Consider the following 19,450-nt stretch of genomic DNA (forward strand, 5'->3'; position numbering starts at 1 on the left):
CAGACAGACTGTGTTATGGTCCACTATTTCACTTCCAAGAAACACAGTTGACAGCATCCTCTCGGATTAAACCTGCACAAGTTTCAACTTGCTCGGTTTAACAGTGTTGCTGGGAGGGCTTCATTTGTTTCCATCTGAGTGAATTTCACTTTTCTTAATTTTTGTGTAGCTCAAAACTTTTGTAATGACCCATATATATATTACGAAAAAGTGAAAGTGGAAACAAGGAAGAGTGAAGGTGTAACAAAAGCACTGGGCAAGAGTTGGGAAATGAAATAGCAGGTGCAAGATAATTCAAGACATTTTCTACAGATATATTTCTAGTGGAAAGACGGCTGCCTATTATTAATCCTGCTCCCTGTGCGGTACATCTCTCTGGAGATCTACTTTATCTTTTCAGCATTACTTGGATATAATTCTCTAGAAAGAGAATTCCTATTTATTTATTTATTTATTTTTGGCAAACCATTTTAGAGGCAGGGTGTTAAACTGGTTGAAACTTCACAAGATTGACAAACGTTTATATTATATACAATCCACATATTTCACTGCAATTTACAAAGTTTAAGAACATGATGGTGGATCTCTAATATCTTTGGAAGTGATTCATAAAAAAACTATTAAAACTACCTCTGGAGATGTACTTTTAAGGCACCAACAGCAAACCCAAATATCTACAAGAGCTAAGTAGTTAAGAGGGCTGAGCCAGATACAAGTTAACGATGAGAATAATAGAGATCTAGAGAGAGTGTCGCTCCTCTAGAGAACACAAACCCATTAAGTGCTAGTTAATTGTTAACACACTAAAGGCTCCGTATTTCAGGATCTTTCATTTAATTTAGGAGAAACCAGAAATCCAAATAGCTTTCTCAAATCTTCCAAATTTCCAAATTAGTTAGTTCCAAATTAGTAAATTTTCACAACCTGATGCACCAGTAAAACGACGTATCCGGATCCGATCCAACTCATAGCTGCCAGTCTGCGTTTTCTACTTATTGGAGTTACTACGTACCCTGACTTATTGGAGTTACTACGTACCCTAACCATTGATTAGAAGGAAAACAAAGGTAAATGATTAGGACTAGTGAGCGCAACTTTTCTCTTTGATAAGTCTGATTACAGAGAAAACCCATTGCCTGAACAAAGTACGGGGCCTCTGTGTAACCAACAGATCCAAATCCTCTCACCCATATCTGGTATTCTCCCCACACTGTGCTTTCTCAATGTGCCATAAGTGTCTATACAAAGTGTTAGACATCAGATATTTCTGTATTTTTACTTTGGATATATCAGTGTTCTAATCTCTTTAAATCTTACTGTTGTGAAGATTTTGAGAAAGTCTGAAACCCCTCCCTTTGTACACTCTCCCACCCTGCCATGCATAGCAATGTGCTGGGTGAAAATAAGCCACAGGAAGCCATCTTCAGATTCTTCTTCAGGGAGAAGAACAAAATCCGTAAGTACACAAGCCCTTAATGCACAGACTGTAAATCCGGCGCTTGCAATCTGAATCCACTCCAAAAGAGTATTGATCTTTTTATTATGAACCACTAATTATATAACAGTGCATGAAATAAAGAGGGCCACGTCCAGTGATGTAGCTCACAGAGAACACCCCTGTAAACGCTGTCAGGTCAAGAAATAGAACAAGGTCTATGTCTCAGAAACCTCCAGCGTAGCCTCCTCCAAATAACTAAACTCTCCCTCCTTACAAAGGCAACCTCTCTCCTGACATTGAACCAAACTGTGTTCTTGGTTTTCTTCACGGTTTCACAAATATCTCAAAACACTTTGGCATAGTTTCACCTCTAGATTCATACAAATAAAATTATACAATGGAATCACATATTATGTATTATTTTAGCAGCTACATTCTTTTCTTCAACCTTATTGCTGGGTTTTTTTAGTATTCATACCCATTAATTTTATTCTGGATGTATATACAGTGTTTAGCAGAAATAAATTATTGGTATTTTCTTAAAAAGTTAGTAATGACCATGTGATCCTCGACACCTCAATTCTTACTCCTAGGACGATGCGATCAGTGTCAGGTCAGGTGCTTTTGGCATACAAACTTCAAGGTCTTCAGGTGAGAAAGAGAGAGAAATTGATTTTGTCTGCTACCATGGAGAAGCAAGAGAAAGCTGCCTTCTACCCCCTCCCAAAAAGTGAAAAACTTTGTGCCATAGGCGTGAAATTCTTGGGTTCTCTAAACTTTTAAAATATAAATACATCTCTCCAAAGCCAAATATGACCACGTGTCTCTACCTTTTTCAATATAGAAGAGTTTCCAAAATTCTGGGCCTTCAATATTTCCTTCAAGAATACATTCCTCTAAGGTTAGATAAATCTCTTTACAGTTCTTTTATTGTTTGTGTGGTTGTAAATTAATTTTTAAGGCTTGCTTTTACCCCAGGATACCAAGTTTCAGCAAAATTAACCCAGAAAGTTCCATAAATACAAAATTATTTACTCTATATCCCGCAATTATCTTAGTGAGATTTATGCTACTTTATTGCACACAACTGTAGTTCATTTCTTATGTATTATTACAATGTATTCAATAATTTTTTTTAAATTCTGTTCCATCCTACTATTGATGGACATTTTCTACCATATGTTTTGTGTTTATGTGTGTGCATTTCTGTTGGATATATGTCTAAGAGTAGATTGCTGCAACATAGTTAACTTTTGTAGACAACAGAAAAAATAATTTTCCAAAGAGATTATACCAATTTACATTCTCATTACATGAGATTCTAGCTGCTTTTACCAAAACTTGAGAGACTGTTAATTGTTCTATCATTTTATCTATTCTGTGGCTGTGATGTGGTTTCAAATCTCATTCCCCTTAGGATTAATGATACTGGGCCCCGTTCCATACACCTATTGAACTTTCTGATACCCTTCCTACATTTTCATTCAAGGTACAAAACTTTTCCAGCACCCCAAAATTCTTCCTGATGCTTCCTTTTATAGTCACACCTACCTCTTTACACTCTACCATTCCTATTCCCCGGAAACTACTAATCTGTTCTCCATCCCTATCAATCTTATAATATTGAAAATTATATATGGATCATACAATATGTGACCGTCAGGGATTCTTGAGGTTATTTTTGTGTCACTTTTCTTGCAAAGGTGTTGGTAAAGTTGGATGGTGATGACGCTGTATTTTTTCAGAGACTGCTTATACTTCCTTCTCCCAGGTACCTGGTACCTAGCTCTCTGAGGTCACTTTGGTTAAGTTTTAGGAATCCAGAGACTCACAAATTGTGGGGCACTCCCTGTGAGGTGCTAACTCCTGGTTCTTACTGCTACTATGCAACTTTTCAGGATTTTAATCCCAGATTTAGGGAATGGAGCAGAGCCAAACCATATGCTCCCCAGGCTCTTTGCCTCTAACCTGACCTCTCTGGAATCATCTAGCATCCCCAAGTAAAAAGAAGCTCTAAGCTCCTGACTTGGGTCTCTGAGCATTTTTCCTTCTCTGGATCCTAGCTCATGGCTATAGTCCTAGCATTCAAGGAGGCCCAGGTGGGTGGACTGCTTGAGCTCAGGAGTTCCAGACCAGCCTAACTAAACAGGACCCCATCTCTACTAAAAATAGAAAAAAAAATCTGGCAGGGTGTGGTGGCACACATTCCCAGGTACTCGGGAGGCTGAGGTAGGAGGATTTCTTGAGCTCAAGAGTTTGAGGTTTCTATGAGCTATGATGACGCCATGTCTACTCTACCCAAGGTGACAAAGACTCTGACTCCAAAAAAAAAAAAGGCAGTATGGGTGGCTCTTGTGGCTCAAAGTAGTAGGGCGCCAGTAGTAGGGGATGGGTTCAAGCTTGGCCCCAAGCCAAAAACTGCAAAAAAAAAAAAAAAAAAAAAAGGCAGTATGAAATATGTGTAAAATGACTGTATAAAAGGAAATTTCTTAGGCCACTAGATAGCTAATTAGAAAGTTAACAAGAAGTTGAGAATGTTGACAAAGAAAAGCTTCAGAAAGAGTTTCTCAGGTCAGGTTTTGAGGGAAGATTTAGGCATGAATTTATAGGAAGGGAAGTGTTACTCCAGCAAGAGGCAATTTTCATAGAGCTTTTCTACCCAAGAGCTCAGTGAGCCCACCTCTATTTTTTCCTATAGAATTTTAAAGGGGATTTTATAGTGTTGTGGATCAGAGCTGATATATTTTTAGTGCTCAAGGATGGACAGTCAAATATACTATATATAGAAATAGGAGCTGGGAGAGAATAACATGGATAAATAATCGTCTGAAGACTCACGCCAATGTTGTCATCTTCCCTGTACTCAACAGAAATATTGTGCCTTCTGCAGGAAGAGCTGAGATGCTCAGCAGGTACATGCTGACCTTGAGGTGCTTATGACTGCCACTAAAAGTTTAGGTACCTAAGTGAGAAGTTAAATCTCATTCAGTAATTACCTAGCCAGTCAAGAAACGCCACAGGCAGTGGATGATAAATACCAAAAATATCAGTGCTGACAAGTCCACAGGTGGTGGAGTCTTTATGGACAGGTTTGAAAGAAAAAGGCTTCATGAAAGAGACATAACTTAGAATCAGTTCAGCATAGGGGCCGCAGAAATCCTCTAATCCGACTAGGTGAATCCCTTCTACAACATGGCTAATAAATGGCTCTTCTTTTTATCCTCACGAGCTATAGAGAATTCACTTTCATGAGACATCCATTTAAAAACTCTCAGAAATAATGTCCATCCTCATACTAATCCCCGAATCAGTCTCCTTATTAAATATAATAGTGTTATCCAGAGCTTCCCAGACCTTCCATCCTGGCACCATACGGCACTCCTGGGTATCACAGCTGTGCTGGCTTATTTATTTCCTTAGCTCCCCAAGCTGTCCTGCAGAGACTGAGGTAGCCACAACCCCTGGTCTATGGCTGTGGGAAACTGCCTGTGTTTATCCTAATGCCATGTATTCTGCTATGAGAAAGATCGCCAAGCATTGCTCAGAATGGGGGAGAAGAGGTTGAGTCAGACAGACCCAAGTTAGAATCTGTCAGACCTTCAAGCCTCAATTTCTACATTGAAAAAAGGGTGCACTGGTCCTGCCTCCCTTGCAGAGTTGGTGTAAGAATTAAAGATAACACAAGAGCACTAAAAAATAGTATTGTCATAGTTCTCCTTTTGCCCTTTTAAAAATGATAAAGAATTCCTCTTCTGTTTACAAACTTTAAATTATTAAAAAATAAAAAATAAGTTTTCGTTTCTTCTAAGTCTCCTTCTCTGGCTAAACATCCCCAAGTTCCTTCAGCATCTCCTTGTCAACATAAGTTCAATTTGCTTCAATATCTCAGTTGCTCTCTTCTAGATATCCCCGTGGTCTTCGTGTTCCTTTTTGAATCTAGAGTACTAAAGTACAGGATGCATCCCTGTAAGTGTTGCTCGACAATCTAGTCCTTAACAAGTCAATGGATAGAGGAACAAAGGAAAAATAATCATACTGAGCATAGCATAGTGAGCAAGGGAGATGCAACCACAGCACACATGTCATGTTTATCAACCAGTGGGGGGAAAGATTTTAAAGGGGCTGGATTGTGCAGTTTTTTGAACCATGTCAATATGGATTCTGTCTAATGTAAAGAAAAACCAACAAAACAGTCATTACAGAGACTGAGCTATCACTTGAAAGCAAGCAGCCACAGTATTTATGTGAGTTACTCACAAACAATAAAGTTTCTTAAGTATTAGAATCCTTCTTTTCCTCATTTCAGTTGGAATCAATCAATAATCATAGAATCACCCCAAAAGGATGTTGAAAAACTGGAGATGATGCGTAAAATACACATTCCCTGGGCTTTCAGTGGCTGTTGGCTGTTGTAGACCATCCTGATTGAAAAAGTTAGTGACACAGAAAAATTATCTCATCCTATCTTGGGAGTCACAAGTTGGGAACTTCAACCTTCAAATTCCTTTTATTCCTAACTCCTGTTCTTGCCTTCTGATCTTTCTTCCATTCTTCCAATATAGGGTGTCCCAAAAGTCACCCATATAGTCACCATATATAAATAAAATGAGAAATTGTAGCTGAATGTACCTTTATTTACAAAATATTAAAATATATAATACAATCTGTTGGGGCCCATGCCCCACATCTGCTGAATACTAGCTGCGTGCATTGAGCAAATTATTCCACTTCTTTGTAACTCAATTCCTTTTCTTCAAAAATCAGGATTTTTACAGTACTTTAAAAAATAAATTGTGTTCAGTAAATAAATGAATGTATCTAACGTGCTTAAAAAACAGTCTTGCCATACTAAACGCTATTGATGTCAGTTGTTGTTAATCTGTGTCACTGTTACTCATACAGCCAACAGATACGAGGTACTGTACTGAGGACAAGAGATACATCGGTGAACAGGACAATCTTGTACCCTCAGTGGTCACATTTCTCCTGATTTTATATGACAGCGATGACTCTGGAATCTGATTTCCAGATGCAATTCTAGAAGCTACTCTTTGTCCTTGTAACCTTGGATGAGGCACTTAACCAGTGGACTAAAATGATGATTTGTAAAATGAGAATTAATAATCTCTATTTCGGAGATTTCTCTACTAAAGAAGACAAAAGTATGCAAATTGTCTGGCACACAGTTGAAACTAAATATACACTCCTCCCCTCCTGGCATTCCCCCACAATCCTGTGGCCACACCTGAGGCCAGGGCACCCCACTCTGAGTTTAGAAGCCGCTGTGTTTCGTTTTGTTTTGTTTTTCTTCTGAAGCGTCAGGCACAAGTGTGGGGGTGCGGCGGGAACTCCTCCGCAGGAAGGCCAAACCCAGGAGGCGTGGGAGGAGACAGAGACCGGAGGGACGCAGGGACCATCCCGGACTACAACTCCCGGGATGCTCAGCTAGAGGGGGCGCCCCGCCCCGCCCCGCCCCGCCCGGCAAGGCGGGCGCTGCCCACCCCGGGGAGCCGAGAGCGGCGCGCAGAGGCTACAAGTGCTGCGGCTGGTGATTGGGAGACTTTCTGTGGGAGCCGCGCCAGAGCTAGCGCGCGGGGCTCGAGCCGCACGGGGTGGCCGAGGCAGAGGTGAGTGGCGGAGAGCGGGACGCGGGGATGCGCTGGGCGCGGGGAGGAGAGCCCGGGAGCCTGGCGGAGCAGGGGCGCGGGTCCCCACTCCCACTCCCTGCCCGGGGTGCCTGCTTCGTCTCCGGGTACCAAGCGGACGCAGCCCGACCGCGGAGCCTCGGGTGGGCGCGCAGTTCTCGGGAGCGGACTGACGGATCCCGCAGCGCCCGTGGAGGGCACCGCTGCCCGGGGCTTGCGGCTCTCCCTGCACGGCGCGCCCAGGACGTATCCCGAGGTCGCCTCCCCTAGACCAGCCTCGCCCTTGTCAGTTCCCTTGTGAATGTTAATGCCTTTAATTGATGACCGATAGAAGGAGGAAAGTGCTGTCCCTTGCCTTTAAGGTGCAATATCGTTAACTGGGCTTTTAGCAGACCAGAGAAAAGAGAGGGAGTGGACGGAAGCCGGGAGCCTTTCGCTGGTCCCCTGGGATTATCTGGTCTCCTCTGAGGATGGAAGCCCCGGATTACGGAGCTGCAGAGGAAGTCAACTGTGCAGCCGGTGTGTCTCGGACGGAGCAAGCGGGAGCCTCCCTTTTATTTAAAGAGAGGTAGAGGCAGGAGTAGAGAATTCAGTGGGGGATTTCTCGTCCTCTTTGTTATAAACTGGAAGTCCCACAAGGGACCGTGCCGATTTTATCCAGAGTAGTCTATGTGAAGAGTTCATTGTGCCAAAGATTAATATTAGAGCGCCTAACGCCTGGGGGGACCGCGAGGCGATTTCTGTAGTTGAAGATTCCCGTTACGATCCCTCTGTTCACCGAGGGATCCTTCAGTAGGGGAAGCTCAAGTTTAGTTGTGGTTTTCTCACACTTAGTTTTTTCTTTTTAATTTTTTTTTTTCTATTTTCATTACAGAGAAACTCCAATAATAGGAGTAAAGTGTTTGGGTTTTTTTTTTTTCCTCTGATGTAAAGCAGGACCTGTCAGTTCCCTCTCCCATATTTTGCGTTCCCAGGTTGACCTCAGGCGACCCTTGCCTGCGCTTGTCACCAGCTTTGGAGCTGTGGATTTTGAAGCATAATAAGCTTCAAGCTGTGGGTTAAATCAATTATCACCCTGGATTTAGAAGCAAAATAAGAGGTGTCCTTGGTTCAAACCCCTGTATTTAGTGGTACGGCAAAGTGAATTTTTATTCCTTGGAAAGATGGCAGAGGCAGAGAAAGATGGGCAGATGGTTTTCTGCTCAGCCTCAAAGTTCTTATCCCAGAAAGGGCCCTGGCTGCGGTGGGGGTGAAGGAGTATGGTGAATATAAAATCCCAGAGGTAACCTTAGAAATAGCTCCTTGCTAATTTGCCTCAACAGAACTCTGATTCTGTGGGTTTATGGTTTCTCTTTTATCATCAGTTCATTTCTAGATGGGGTTTGTAAAAATTTCTGAGGGGTCAATTTCTAGGGCATATTTGTTAACCAAGTGTGCCGAGGGGAGAACCTCAGACCCACACAGGGACCAGTGAGCAGGGGGCGTATCTGACGGGCAGCTGGGCAGGCTGCGGCGTGTGTGGCGGGGAGAGTGGGCTGCTCCTGGTACTGTGCACAGCTCACAGCAAGATGTGTTGTCTACACTGCGTGAGGTCCAAAACCTGCAGGAGGGGGTGGGGCGAGTGGAAGCACAGTGAACAGGGAGCATATGGTCTTGTGAATACAGGGCCCTGGGACTAGAGTCACTGGGTGTGTGAGGCATGGGGTTAAGCCAGCCGTTTTCACCCACTTGAGAGCTACAGAATCAAAACTGCTAAGCCTGCTCAGGGGATCCCAACTGACAGGGTGATGCTCTCAGAGCTCATCTGCATTAGGATCTGTTGTGAACTGAAGAGAGTGTAAACACTCGCCATCTAATTGAATCAAGAAAGCTGTGCTTTCCCAAGTCCCCCTGAATATGGGCAGCTCTGCTAAAAACAGCCCTGCCTTTCTCATTTGTGTCTTTATACAGGAAACCTGCCTTCTCGTTTGAGGGATCCTGTCTCAGGAATGTGTGAGTCCTTGGATAAATTTGGCTGGGTGACGGCAGTGTGCTTTCTCCAGAGACACTGCCACTTCCTCTGTGTGCCTTTTCTGCCCTGACCTGAGCCTTTCAGTGTTCATCCATGTGACAAGTCAGAGCTTGTGCCCTTTCCACGCTTGCCTGCTGCTAGGAATCCCCTCACTTCTTTTGCCCTTTTAGGAGAAACTGGGGCCGAGGTACTGACGGACAGCTGTGGCTGTGAAGGAAATGAGGACCTCAGGAGCAACACTGCTGGTGGTGCAGCCTTAGCTTCTGTTGGCTTCTTATCTAAACTGTGTTGTTATTGCCAGACTTTCCAGAAGCTGCTGGGGGATGTCTGACTAGCTTCCATGGAGCTCCACTGCCTTGCAGAGAAGAGCAACCAGGCAGACCTGTGCGCTGCCGGGGACTGGACTTCCCCAGGGCTTCCTGGGGGCCAGGCAGATGCAGCAGCCTCCAGAGCTGCCCTCCGCTGCCAAAGACGCTGTACGTCCACACCCAGAGCAGCCGCCACAGAAGGGTCTAAACTCAGTCCTCCAGCATCCCCCTGCCCCTCTCTGAGAGGCAGTGCTGTCCAGCCAGACCCCTTCCCACCAGGGCCTCTCCTCTCAGGGAACAGCCAACTCACACTGGAACGGAAAGTCTGCAACTGCTGCAGCCAGGAATTAGAAACTTCTTTTACCTACGTGGACGAGAATGTCAACTTGGAGCAGCAGAACCGGAGTTCTCCTTCAGGAAAAGGGCATAATCACCCTACAGACCTTGGCTGGGAAAATCCAAATGAGTGGTCCCAAGACGCTGCCATATCCCTGATATCTGAAGAGGAAGATGATACCAGTTCAGAAGCCACCTCTTCAGGGAAGTCTGTGGATTATGGTTTCATCAGCGCCGTCTTGTTCCTGGTCACTGGCATCCTGCTGGTGATCATCTCGTACATTGTGCCACGGGAAGTGACAGTGGATCCCAACACGGTGGCTGCCCGGGAGATGGAGCGCCTGGAGAAGGAGAGCGCACAGCTGGGGGCTCACCTGGACCGCTGCGTGATCGCAGGGCTCTGCCTCCTCACTCTGGGAGGGGTAGTCCTGTCCTGTTTGCTCATGATGTCTATGTGGAAGGGGGAGCTCTATCGTAGGAACAGGTTTGCCTCTTCCAAAGAGTCCGCCAAACTCTATGGTTCTTTCAACTTCAGGATGAAAACCAGCGCTAATGAAAACACCCTGGAACTGTCCTTGGTGGAGGAAGATGCTCTTGCTGTCCAGAGTTAACTGTGGCCATGAGCTTCTTGAGGGTCTGCCTTGGTGTTTTCTATGAGAAAATTGTTAATTTATTATAAGTCACCAGTGCAATTTATATGCCTGGCAAGAAAAGTTTATTTCCCAAACCAATAGCCAGTGAGTGAGTTTGTTCTCCAAATATCTTCTGTTTAGAAGAAAAGCCACAGAAGACACGTAAGAAACCACAACCAGCCACACCTATCCTTTTAAAGAGCTCACCACTAATTAATCTGCAATGCCCATGAGCTGCTACTTACATAGCAAAAGATTTCTAATGACCCAAGACACAAATGATTTCTTTTACATGAGTATGGGACATTATTCTTTGGCTACGAGGAGGTCCTACAAAGAGTGGGCTTAGCTGCTAATCTATTTTGTGAAAAGCTACTAAGCACTGATCACATAACATATGTAATTCTCAAAGGTGTTTGTCCATTTTCTTGCTAAATTTTCCTTCCTCTTAATTTGACTGAATGCTAAAATACAGAGTTCTGAGTTTGAATCTTTTGAAGCTTGAGGATGTTTGTTATTTTAAAAGTCACTGTAAAAAAAATGTTATATTTAAAATCGTTCCTGTATTCAAAAATAGTAACTAAGCCATTAGGACAAACTTTCTAATAAAAGAAAATTATATAAATCATTGTAAGACCAATGCGAATTTAACCCACAAGAGTAGCGCCAGATAATAGCCGAGGTGACATGCCCCTGTTTGTAAATGAAGTGGAATTAGTTGCTGCTATAATTTTACTTTTTGTTCGTGGTTTTGCCATCATACTGGTTGCCTGTGCTCTTGAAGTCTTTCCTGGTTCTCACACTACAGAGCAAAGCATGAAAGTTTTAAAATGTTTCCAGACCTCCAAACATCCAGCATGTCTGAGTCACAGTTGGCTCTGGCATGCTCCGAAGTGATGTTGGTTGTTATTTAGAGAAAACCTCCAGTACAATTGTAGCTACGCTCTTGGAAACAGTGCCTAACTGGCTGTATCACTTGCTCTAGACCAAATGACAAGTCCTTGCCTTAGGATGGCAGCAGTCCTTAAGCCCATAGCCAAAAAAAATTAACATGGGAAGAGAGCGATATTAAACAGTGATTCAGCAGGAGCTGCGTCCATCACCTGAACTCACCTCCCACTCACAGTGGTCAAGGCATCATTCAGTAACTGTGAGCTCTTGCCTTGCCAACTGCAAACTCTTGCTCTTGGAGAAGCATGATGGTCAAAATGTTCACAACTTTGCAAAACACACACCCAGCGTCCACACTGACACACCGCCTCTATATGGCAGTGGTTCAGGAAGGGGATGCGGAATGCAGCCTCAGAAATATCTTACATTTTGCAACTGTTCCTTGGGAGTTTCCGGCCTCCCAGAGTTGTTTGAACTGCTATGACTGTGTTACTGGGGTAATTCTTACAGAGGACGAGAGCTGGGAATCAGTGTGAGAAGGCAGGGATGAAGAAGTGGGAAAGTGATTTCCTTACCAATTGTAAAGTCTGGTCCTAAAGCCTAAAGTTTATGTTATTATGGAAACTTGTGGGATGCCTGGGTGACTTTGGCGGCAAAGTCTGTCAATCAGGATATTTACTGGAATGAGCTCTTGTGGGTGTCAAGATTGATTTACTGAGTGAGGTATGCTGTGTGCTACTAAGGGTTAAGGGCAAATGCAAAAAGGGAGGATCAGAGGACAGTAAAAAGAGAGGGCGGGTATTGGGAAAGAATTATTAGGTAAAAATGAGGAATTATATGGACATTAGAGGAAGATAGATTGCTTTACCCTGCGAGTCAGTACTGATTTTTTGATTCAGAAAGAATTGAGACAACAAAAGCATGATTTTGTTTTTTATTGCTGGTGCTTTGTACTTTTGGAACAAACTTTGTATGACTTGACTCATATCATGGTTTGTACTGAGGCTGTCTTACCAGCAGTGTCAGTTTTATATTCTGAAAGTTTATAAGCCTGGCTCTCGTTTGCTCAAGAATCCACTTCGCATAATATTGAAGCAGGCAGGACAGGATCTACTGCTTGGCTGAGTGAATAGCTCTGGGCGAGTAGGTCTCAGCTGTTTGTTTGCTTTAAGTACATTTACAAAAATGTACGTGTTTATCGATAGAATCTAAGTGAAATGAACTGGATTTGTTTTTATTTATTGGTGAAACAAGCTGAATTAGCCAAATGTCAGACTCAACTGAATTAATGTGTGGCGATTTTCAGTTTACAGAGGAAGAGGAGTTTAGAATCAAATGTTAAGAAGTTTTTTTTCAGTTGTTAATAAAGGAGAGAAAGCCAAAACTTTTCACGTGGAAGCATTGAATGAATCTTGCAGCGCTACCAAATTACACAGATGTGATCTGAAGGCAACATAAAATGCCATTTAGGAAAAGAAAATATTCAAGGGGGAGAAGCCCCAACGAGTCACAATATATTTCCTTTTTTCCCCCCAAGAAGTCTGTACAATTTTTCTTAAAATTGAAATTTAGTAAGTAAATGCTTATTTCAACATTCTTCGAACCTGCTCAGACAGAGCGCACACCTCTTTTAAGGTCCGGCTTATATGAGGGCAGACCATTACACCAAAAGGGACCAATTAAGAAAATCATCTGGATGACTCCTTTAGTGCTGGACTGATGTCATTCCGATCCTTGCCTTAATCAGCTTTGCTTAGATATCTGATTTGTGTAGCCCTCCTCTACCCTGTCAGTGCCTGCAATCAAGGTGATGATTACTTGAATTTAAATTAAGGGTAACACAGGCAAAGAAGAGCCATGTGCTTTGTGCAATCTGGTAAGAGTATTTTTGTTTTTGGCTCTAGAAGTTCTTTGGCAAGACCAGGTGACAAATGTTCCAGACATCATGGTAACATTGTAACAGATACTAGCTATGGTGCCGGTCTTAGATCCTTCCTGGAGATTTATCACTTTCCATCTATCTCTTCAACGTGGTGCTGGTTGGTTTATGAAAGTTTTTATTGCTAACCCTTGAGAAGGAAAACTCTTTTCTTCAGAGGTCTGAGGTCTTCAGTTTACTTACCTGGTTTTATAAATCTAAATTCAGAGTCTTATTCCCAATCTTAACAAGAAGGCAGCTCATCTTTTAGCTGGCCCAACAGGGAAGTTCTAGGAAAAAAGCTGCCTTTCTCCTTTCCTACTGGGACCTACATGCTGCTAACGGAAATCTTAAGCCTACTAATGTCTTGAATAAACCATTTGATTTTTAAGGCACTTTAAATTGCTTGTGGTAGAGTTTGCAAAGAGTTTTCTTTGCAAGGCTGTGTGTCCTTTCCAGCCATTTGGAGTTCTGCAAGCACCATATAATATGATGTACAAAGAATGTCCCTTCTCCATGTTCCCTATTGCATAGCTAGTTTATATTATAGAGAACAAGGCTGCTTGGAACCATAAATTCTTGGAAGCCACGGCCACTTATTACCGACATGACACTATGGCCCTTGATTCTGTACTATCTCCTCACCCTGACATACCTGCCTCGCTGTCCACTTAAAATATCTGAGTCCACCTCCCTGATACAGATTAGCTTTAGGGACTCACTTGGACCAATGCTGGTACATACCTTGTGAGATGCAACTTGCAACAGAGAGACTTCTCTACCAGATTTATTTATGCCTTTCCTTCCCCTCCCCACCCGGAGTGAGGTTAAATGAGTAAGCACCCCCTGGATGTCAAGAATTAAGAATCCGAACCCAAGTGGCTCTTTTTTTACTTTCTTCTTTGAGATAAGCAAAAATTAGAGTCAAGAGCCTTTGGACATTTTGGTCTTCATCGTTCCCATGTGCAATAGTCGGATGACACAAAAACCTTGCCCGGATTATTGCCTGAAGTTAAAGAAAAAGTGTGCTATCTATCTATCAATTAGGAGAGGTTCTTCAATCTGAAGGTCAGATTTCACTGCAGCAATTAATGTCACAGCAAAAATGTGATCTGACAAAAAAGATTCACAACCTTTGCCAATGGTTCACTTATTATAGCAAGATTTAATACCGTCAGCTAGATTCCGCCGCAGCAAAGGAATAAGACAGATCCTTACTGTTCTCTGTAATGGGTTTAACCTTTACCAGAATTGGACATAAAAAATGACTCTGATGAGAAGAATTGTAATGAAGTCTCACTGGCTTTTACCAGTGTAAAACAGTTCATAAGGAAGGGAATTAACACATCGTTGTGTTTCAGCTGATTTCCAGCGATATTTTTTATGGTTCATAGTATTCCAAAACATTCTTTCCTTCTGATTTTTATAAGCCTTGGGAAATAATCTGCCTGCCTAATGCATTGACACTGTAAAAAGTAAGACATTACTTTAAACACACAAAACTGATTTTAAAAATCTGTGACTTACACTTAAGAGCGTACTTGTGCTTTATATTTGTTGATGTGCAATGTATGCACACCTGAGACTCTGTATGTATTAGAAGTATATTTTACAGTTAAAGAGCTTAACTATCCAAAGCTACTGTTCGAATAACTTTCTTATAGGAGTTTGGCATGCCTTAATGTTGACTTTAAGAACAAGAGAAGTGTTTTACAGGTCATAAATGCAGAATTTGGAATCAGCATTCAGAATGAGATGCCGTAATTCTATAAATCTGTTTGGGTTGTTCAGCATCCCACAAAGGTTTATTGATTTGTTTTTTTAACCTCTCAATTTCAGGCTTATAAGAGTGTGGGATATTTAGAAATAATTTTACCGTGAATTATTATTTTACTTTGGGGAGCTGTGGGCAGCATTTCCTTTGTTCCAACTTTCAGTGACTCTGTGTTTCAGGAACAGCCAGGCTTATTTTTTATTGCTATCTTCATGCTTCTTAGCCTGGCTCCAAATAAATGTCATATAAGAGAGCAAGCAAAGATTAGGTTATTACGCCGCAGTGTATTTGGAAGGTGCTTTGAGTTTTTACTTTTCTTGCCAAACAAAAATACTTTGATGTTGATTATGTGATTTTTGATATTACAATGGGAAATTATTAAGGCCACGAGCTTTTTCTTAGGCTATCTGATACCTTATATGTTAACAGCAGGTGCATTGTATCATTTTAAAATAAAGCTATTTATTAAGATGTTTTATTCTGTTGATAACATTTATTTAAAACCTGAATCCATGATGCCGATTTGGTCGTTTAAAATTATATTTGAAATTATTTGTCAAAAACATTAAAACTAATATTTACCCCAACTCAAGTGTATCCTTTTTCCTGATTCCACATCATTAAACAATGTAAACTATGCCTTACTTTTTTTCTTGATATGAAATAATCCAAGTTATTTGGATTTCTCTAAATTACTCAGTATTGAACATAGAGTATGAATTATATGATGAGAGAAAAAAACACGTGAAAAGATATTTTTTAAAAACACTTATCTGAAAATCTAGAGAGCTTTTAGGTGAGAAATAAATATCGAATTAGTTTATGCCCTGCTCTGAATCTTCTCTTAATCTAATTTAGATCTCCATTTTTATTGGAGGGACGCATCGCAATCAAGATTATGAAGTAGAATTTTATCCTTATAATGGATAAGTGCTGTCATGTTTGAGACTCTAAGGAGATAATTAGAAGTGAGGCCCCATATCTTATACCACCTATTTGAGATTTTTAAAAAAATGGATCGAGATTCCTATCTACTTCCCTCTGTGAAGAAACTCTAGTTACTTCTACATCTACTGCATATTTTTTTGCTAGGAAGCCTTTTGGTTTCTGCTGACCAGAAGACTCCTTCAGAATGAGCTAAGTTGTGCTGCTGTAACAATTCCACAATCTCTTGCTACATGACCTTTGAAGGTCAACAGGCAGGACCTCGGGGCCTGTTCAATGCAGCTACCTTTTCAAATATTGCTGGTTGCCAAGTTAGAGATAAGAAGAGTCAGATGGTTCTCAGATAGATGCTGCAGCCATCACAACTTATTAGCCAAGACTAGTTATAGTCCCAGTCCAGCCAATAAATGTAGTTCCATAGTGCTCCCTGAAATGAGGAAAATTAGAACTGTTGGCAAATGACACTACGGAGTACCATAATTTCTAAGGTCTGTTTTATTCAAGCATGTTGTGTATCAGTGAACATAAAAATCTTTATCTTATCTAGTGATCACTTAATCGATTTAGTATTTTTATAAGGGAGGCAAGAAAATTCTTCCAAAGATCTCCAGAAAAGGTACAATTTAGTAATTCTTTATTAAAAATAGTTAAATTGGGAAATACTTGCAATTACCTTAATACTACCTATATGCTTTTATTGTAATATTTTGTCAAAAACATTAGGAGATTAAGCCAACACTTCTGTTGTGTTGTGGGGTGTTTCACGAATAAGAGAAAGGACTTTCTTGAGTCCTTACTGTGTATTAGTTTATACCTTGACTCATTTAATTCTCCCATCATATCTTCAAGGCAAATATTAATCGCCTTTTAAAAATGAAAAACAAGCTGAAGAATGTTACATGACTGGCCAAAGCTTAAATAACTAATAAACAGTACAGAGAGAATTAAAATTCAGGACCACTTCACTAAAAACCCATATTTGTTGAAGGTTAGAAGAAATGTTGTCCTTTTTGCCAGAAAAAAAAAAATCACTTTATTCTTGCTACTTTATTTTGTACTTATTATTTTCAAAAATAAAGTAACAGCCATGTGATTTGATAAATAAGAAACTTTCTACCAAGAAATGATGCCAATACAGTGATTTCTCCAAATACAAAATCAAATTAAAACTATCAAAACTCATAGCCATCCTGCTCACCGTCCCCACTGAGGTTCAGATGACCTATACTGACTGACACTTTTCCTTGGAGATAAATAAAAAATGTAGATCCTCTTCCTATGTGTACAGCCATCCTGGGAGGTTTCACATGGTCTCCAGGAAGCAATCCATCGACAGAGATGAGTCGTATTTCAGCGCTTACTATGTGCCAGGCAATTCTCATCCATGTGCGGTGTCTTGTAATCTGCACAGCACATAATAGAACAAGGGCTTCAGAACCTGGAAAACAAATGACTTGCTGTTTGTATGCCTGTTCCTGAACTCCTTTTTTTCCTTTTTTTTTTTTTTTTCAATCTTCCTGCCTGAGCCTCCAGAGTAGCTGATACTACCGGCATCCACCACAACACCTGGCTAGTTTTTCTATTTAAAGTAGACACAGGGTCTCATTTTTGCTCAGTCCTAACTCGAACCCCTGAGCTCAAGTGATCTACCTGCCTCACCTCCCAGTGTACTGGGATTACAGGTGTGAGCTGTCATACCCGGCTAGTCTTCAACTTTTGTCAAAAAATCTAAGCTCTGGTTTCTTCATCTTTAAAATGAATAATTTCATTTGCCTTGAAAAATGCTGGTAAAACTTAAGAAAATTAAGAGGAAAGCTGAGAATTCTTAGAGTCACCATTTATGGTAAGTGAGATGCTTTGTAACAGCAGAATCAGGGATTTGGGAGATAATCGGAACCCTGTGTTCATGTTGACTACTGGTTGATGAAAATCTGAACTGGCAAAATCCGAATTCACCATGACCCAATATAATCTGGTCATTCCCCTCCTCCTTCGTCTCCATAGTCACCTTCTCCTCTTACTCTTTTTCTCTTCCTTTTCCCACTCCCTCTCTTTCCTTATCCTCATCATCACCACTATCTTCATACCATGATCACCATCATCAATCATACGACAGTCTCAGGAAAGACTGTCCTGCTTGAGAACAGTGAACAGGGCTAGAAAAGATAGGGGCTGGATCCTAAAAGTAAAAGAAGAGGTGCTGAGAATTGGAGCGCTAATTAGATTGAAGGCAGGAAAATTTGAATATAGATACTTACACATGGTAACAAAGAAGGCTGTTTGTAAGGGGAAATTTGTTGCCAAAGAAGCCCTGGGCTTTTGATTATTTGAACCTTAAAAAAAAACCTCAGTCCCCAAACTTGTATTGGTAGGAAGCAGGCTGGAAAATCTATACAGCACCCCCAAAGGGCATGCTCTTTAAAATCCATTTAAGATGTGGTCATAGATAATAAAAGACAAGGAAGAAACTCGTAGAGCCTTGAAAGGGGGCCTTCTAGAATAGTGGACAGGCAAGTGAATGCTTTCCAGAAAGTAGAACAGGACATAGCCAGAGAACTTACCTCACCCAAAGGCCAGAAGGGCTGCACAGTCCCTGACAAAGGTTTTGGCATTTTTATGGACCAACAATTACCATTGGAGGATACCTTAGGGTTATCCTGTCCCTGTTATATCACTGTGTGTTTCATAGGAGGCATGGCTTATCTTTTTCCTTTAAGGTTTGCCAGAAGAGACACCTCAAATTTTATGAAGAAGACTATATGTACATTCTGGAGGTTGTGCATTGTAGAAGACCATGTACTTTTGGAGGTGATATCTGAATCTTTGAGTCATCCTCTTTGGGAGTTGAGTCTTCTCTGTGTGTGGGAAGGAAGTAGACTATGGCGGATCCACCCAAGATACGTGCCCATTTCCTTTGCAAACAGAAGCTGCTGGAAAGCAGCAGCAGCTAAATCCAAGGCTACATTTCCCAGCTCTCTTTTCACATAGATCAGCACAGACGACTAGTTTGCACCAATAGAATGTGGGCAAACTGCTGTGCATCACTTCCCAGCTGAAGTGTGTAAGAAACCAGCCTGCCTTTACTCCCTTCCCTCTTTATTCTGGTGGCTGGATGAGGCTGCCTGAGAACTTAGAAACCAAATTAAAGCTGGAAGGAAGATCCTCCAACAGCCTGGGCTGGGTGACCTGTCTGCTCCATGGTTATTAGGAAATTAGGCTGCTGGAGGCTCTGCCATCTTCAAGATCACCTTGGTTGTTGATATTTATCTGGGAGACAGAAAAAGAGAAAATGTGGAAGATTTTGTGGGATGTTTTCAGTTGGTGGGCACTCAACCTATTGCCAGGTTTAAACTGCAAGGGAGGCCGGGAAGTGTAGTCCAGGAAAAAGAAAGAATGGATTTGGAGAATAACTAAGAAGTCTTTTCCACAAAAGATGACCTACTTATAGTTAATTTCCTGTTGAATGTTTGGCTTTTCTAATTTTTCTCATCCTTTCTGCTTACCAAAATCTCCCTCTAGTTCACTATGAGCATTTGGCTTTTTTTTTTTTTT

General features: G+C 41.5%; 1 protein-coding gene across 1 annotated transcript; it reads left to right on the top strand.

The window, feature by feature from the left end:
- Nucleotides 1-9,434: 9,434 nt before the first annotated feature.
- On the top strand, nt 9,435-10,349 carry TMEM74 (transmembrane protein 74). Its single transcript, XM_003782408.1, has one exon. It carries the CDS (start codon nt 9,435-9,437, stop codon nt 10,347-10,349), a length of 915 nt encoding a protein of 304 aa, XP_003782456.1.
- Nucleotides 10,350-19,450: the final 9,101 nt, after the last annotated feature.

Source organism: Otolemur garnettii, unplaced genomic scaffold (genome assembly GCF_000181295.1).
Source record: "Otolemur garnettii isolate 467f Iridium unplaced genomic scaffold, OtoGar3 scaffold00004, whole genome shotgun sequence".
Lineage (NCBI taxonomy): Eukaryota > Metazoa > Chordata > Mammalia > Primates > Galagidae > Otolemur > Otolemur garnettii.

Bases quoted from the DNA above. Each gene is read 5' to 3' on its own strand.
- TMEM74 (XM_003782408.1), top strand. From the start codon at position 9,435: ATGGAGCTCCACTGCCTTGCAGAGAAGAGCAACCAGGCAGACCTGTGC.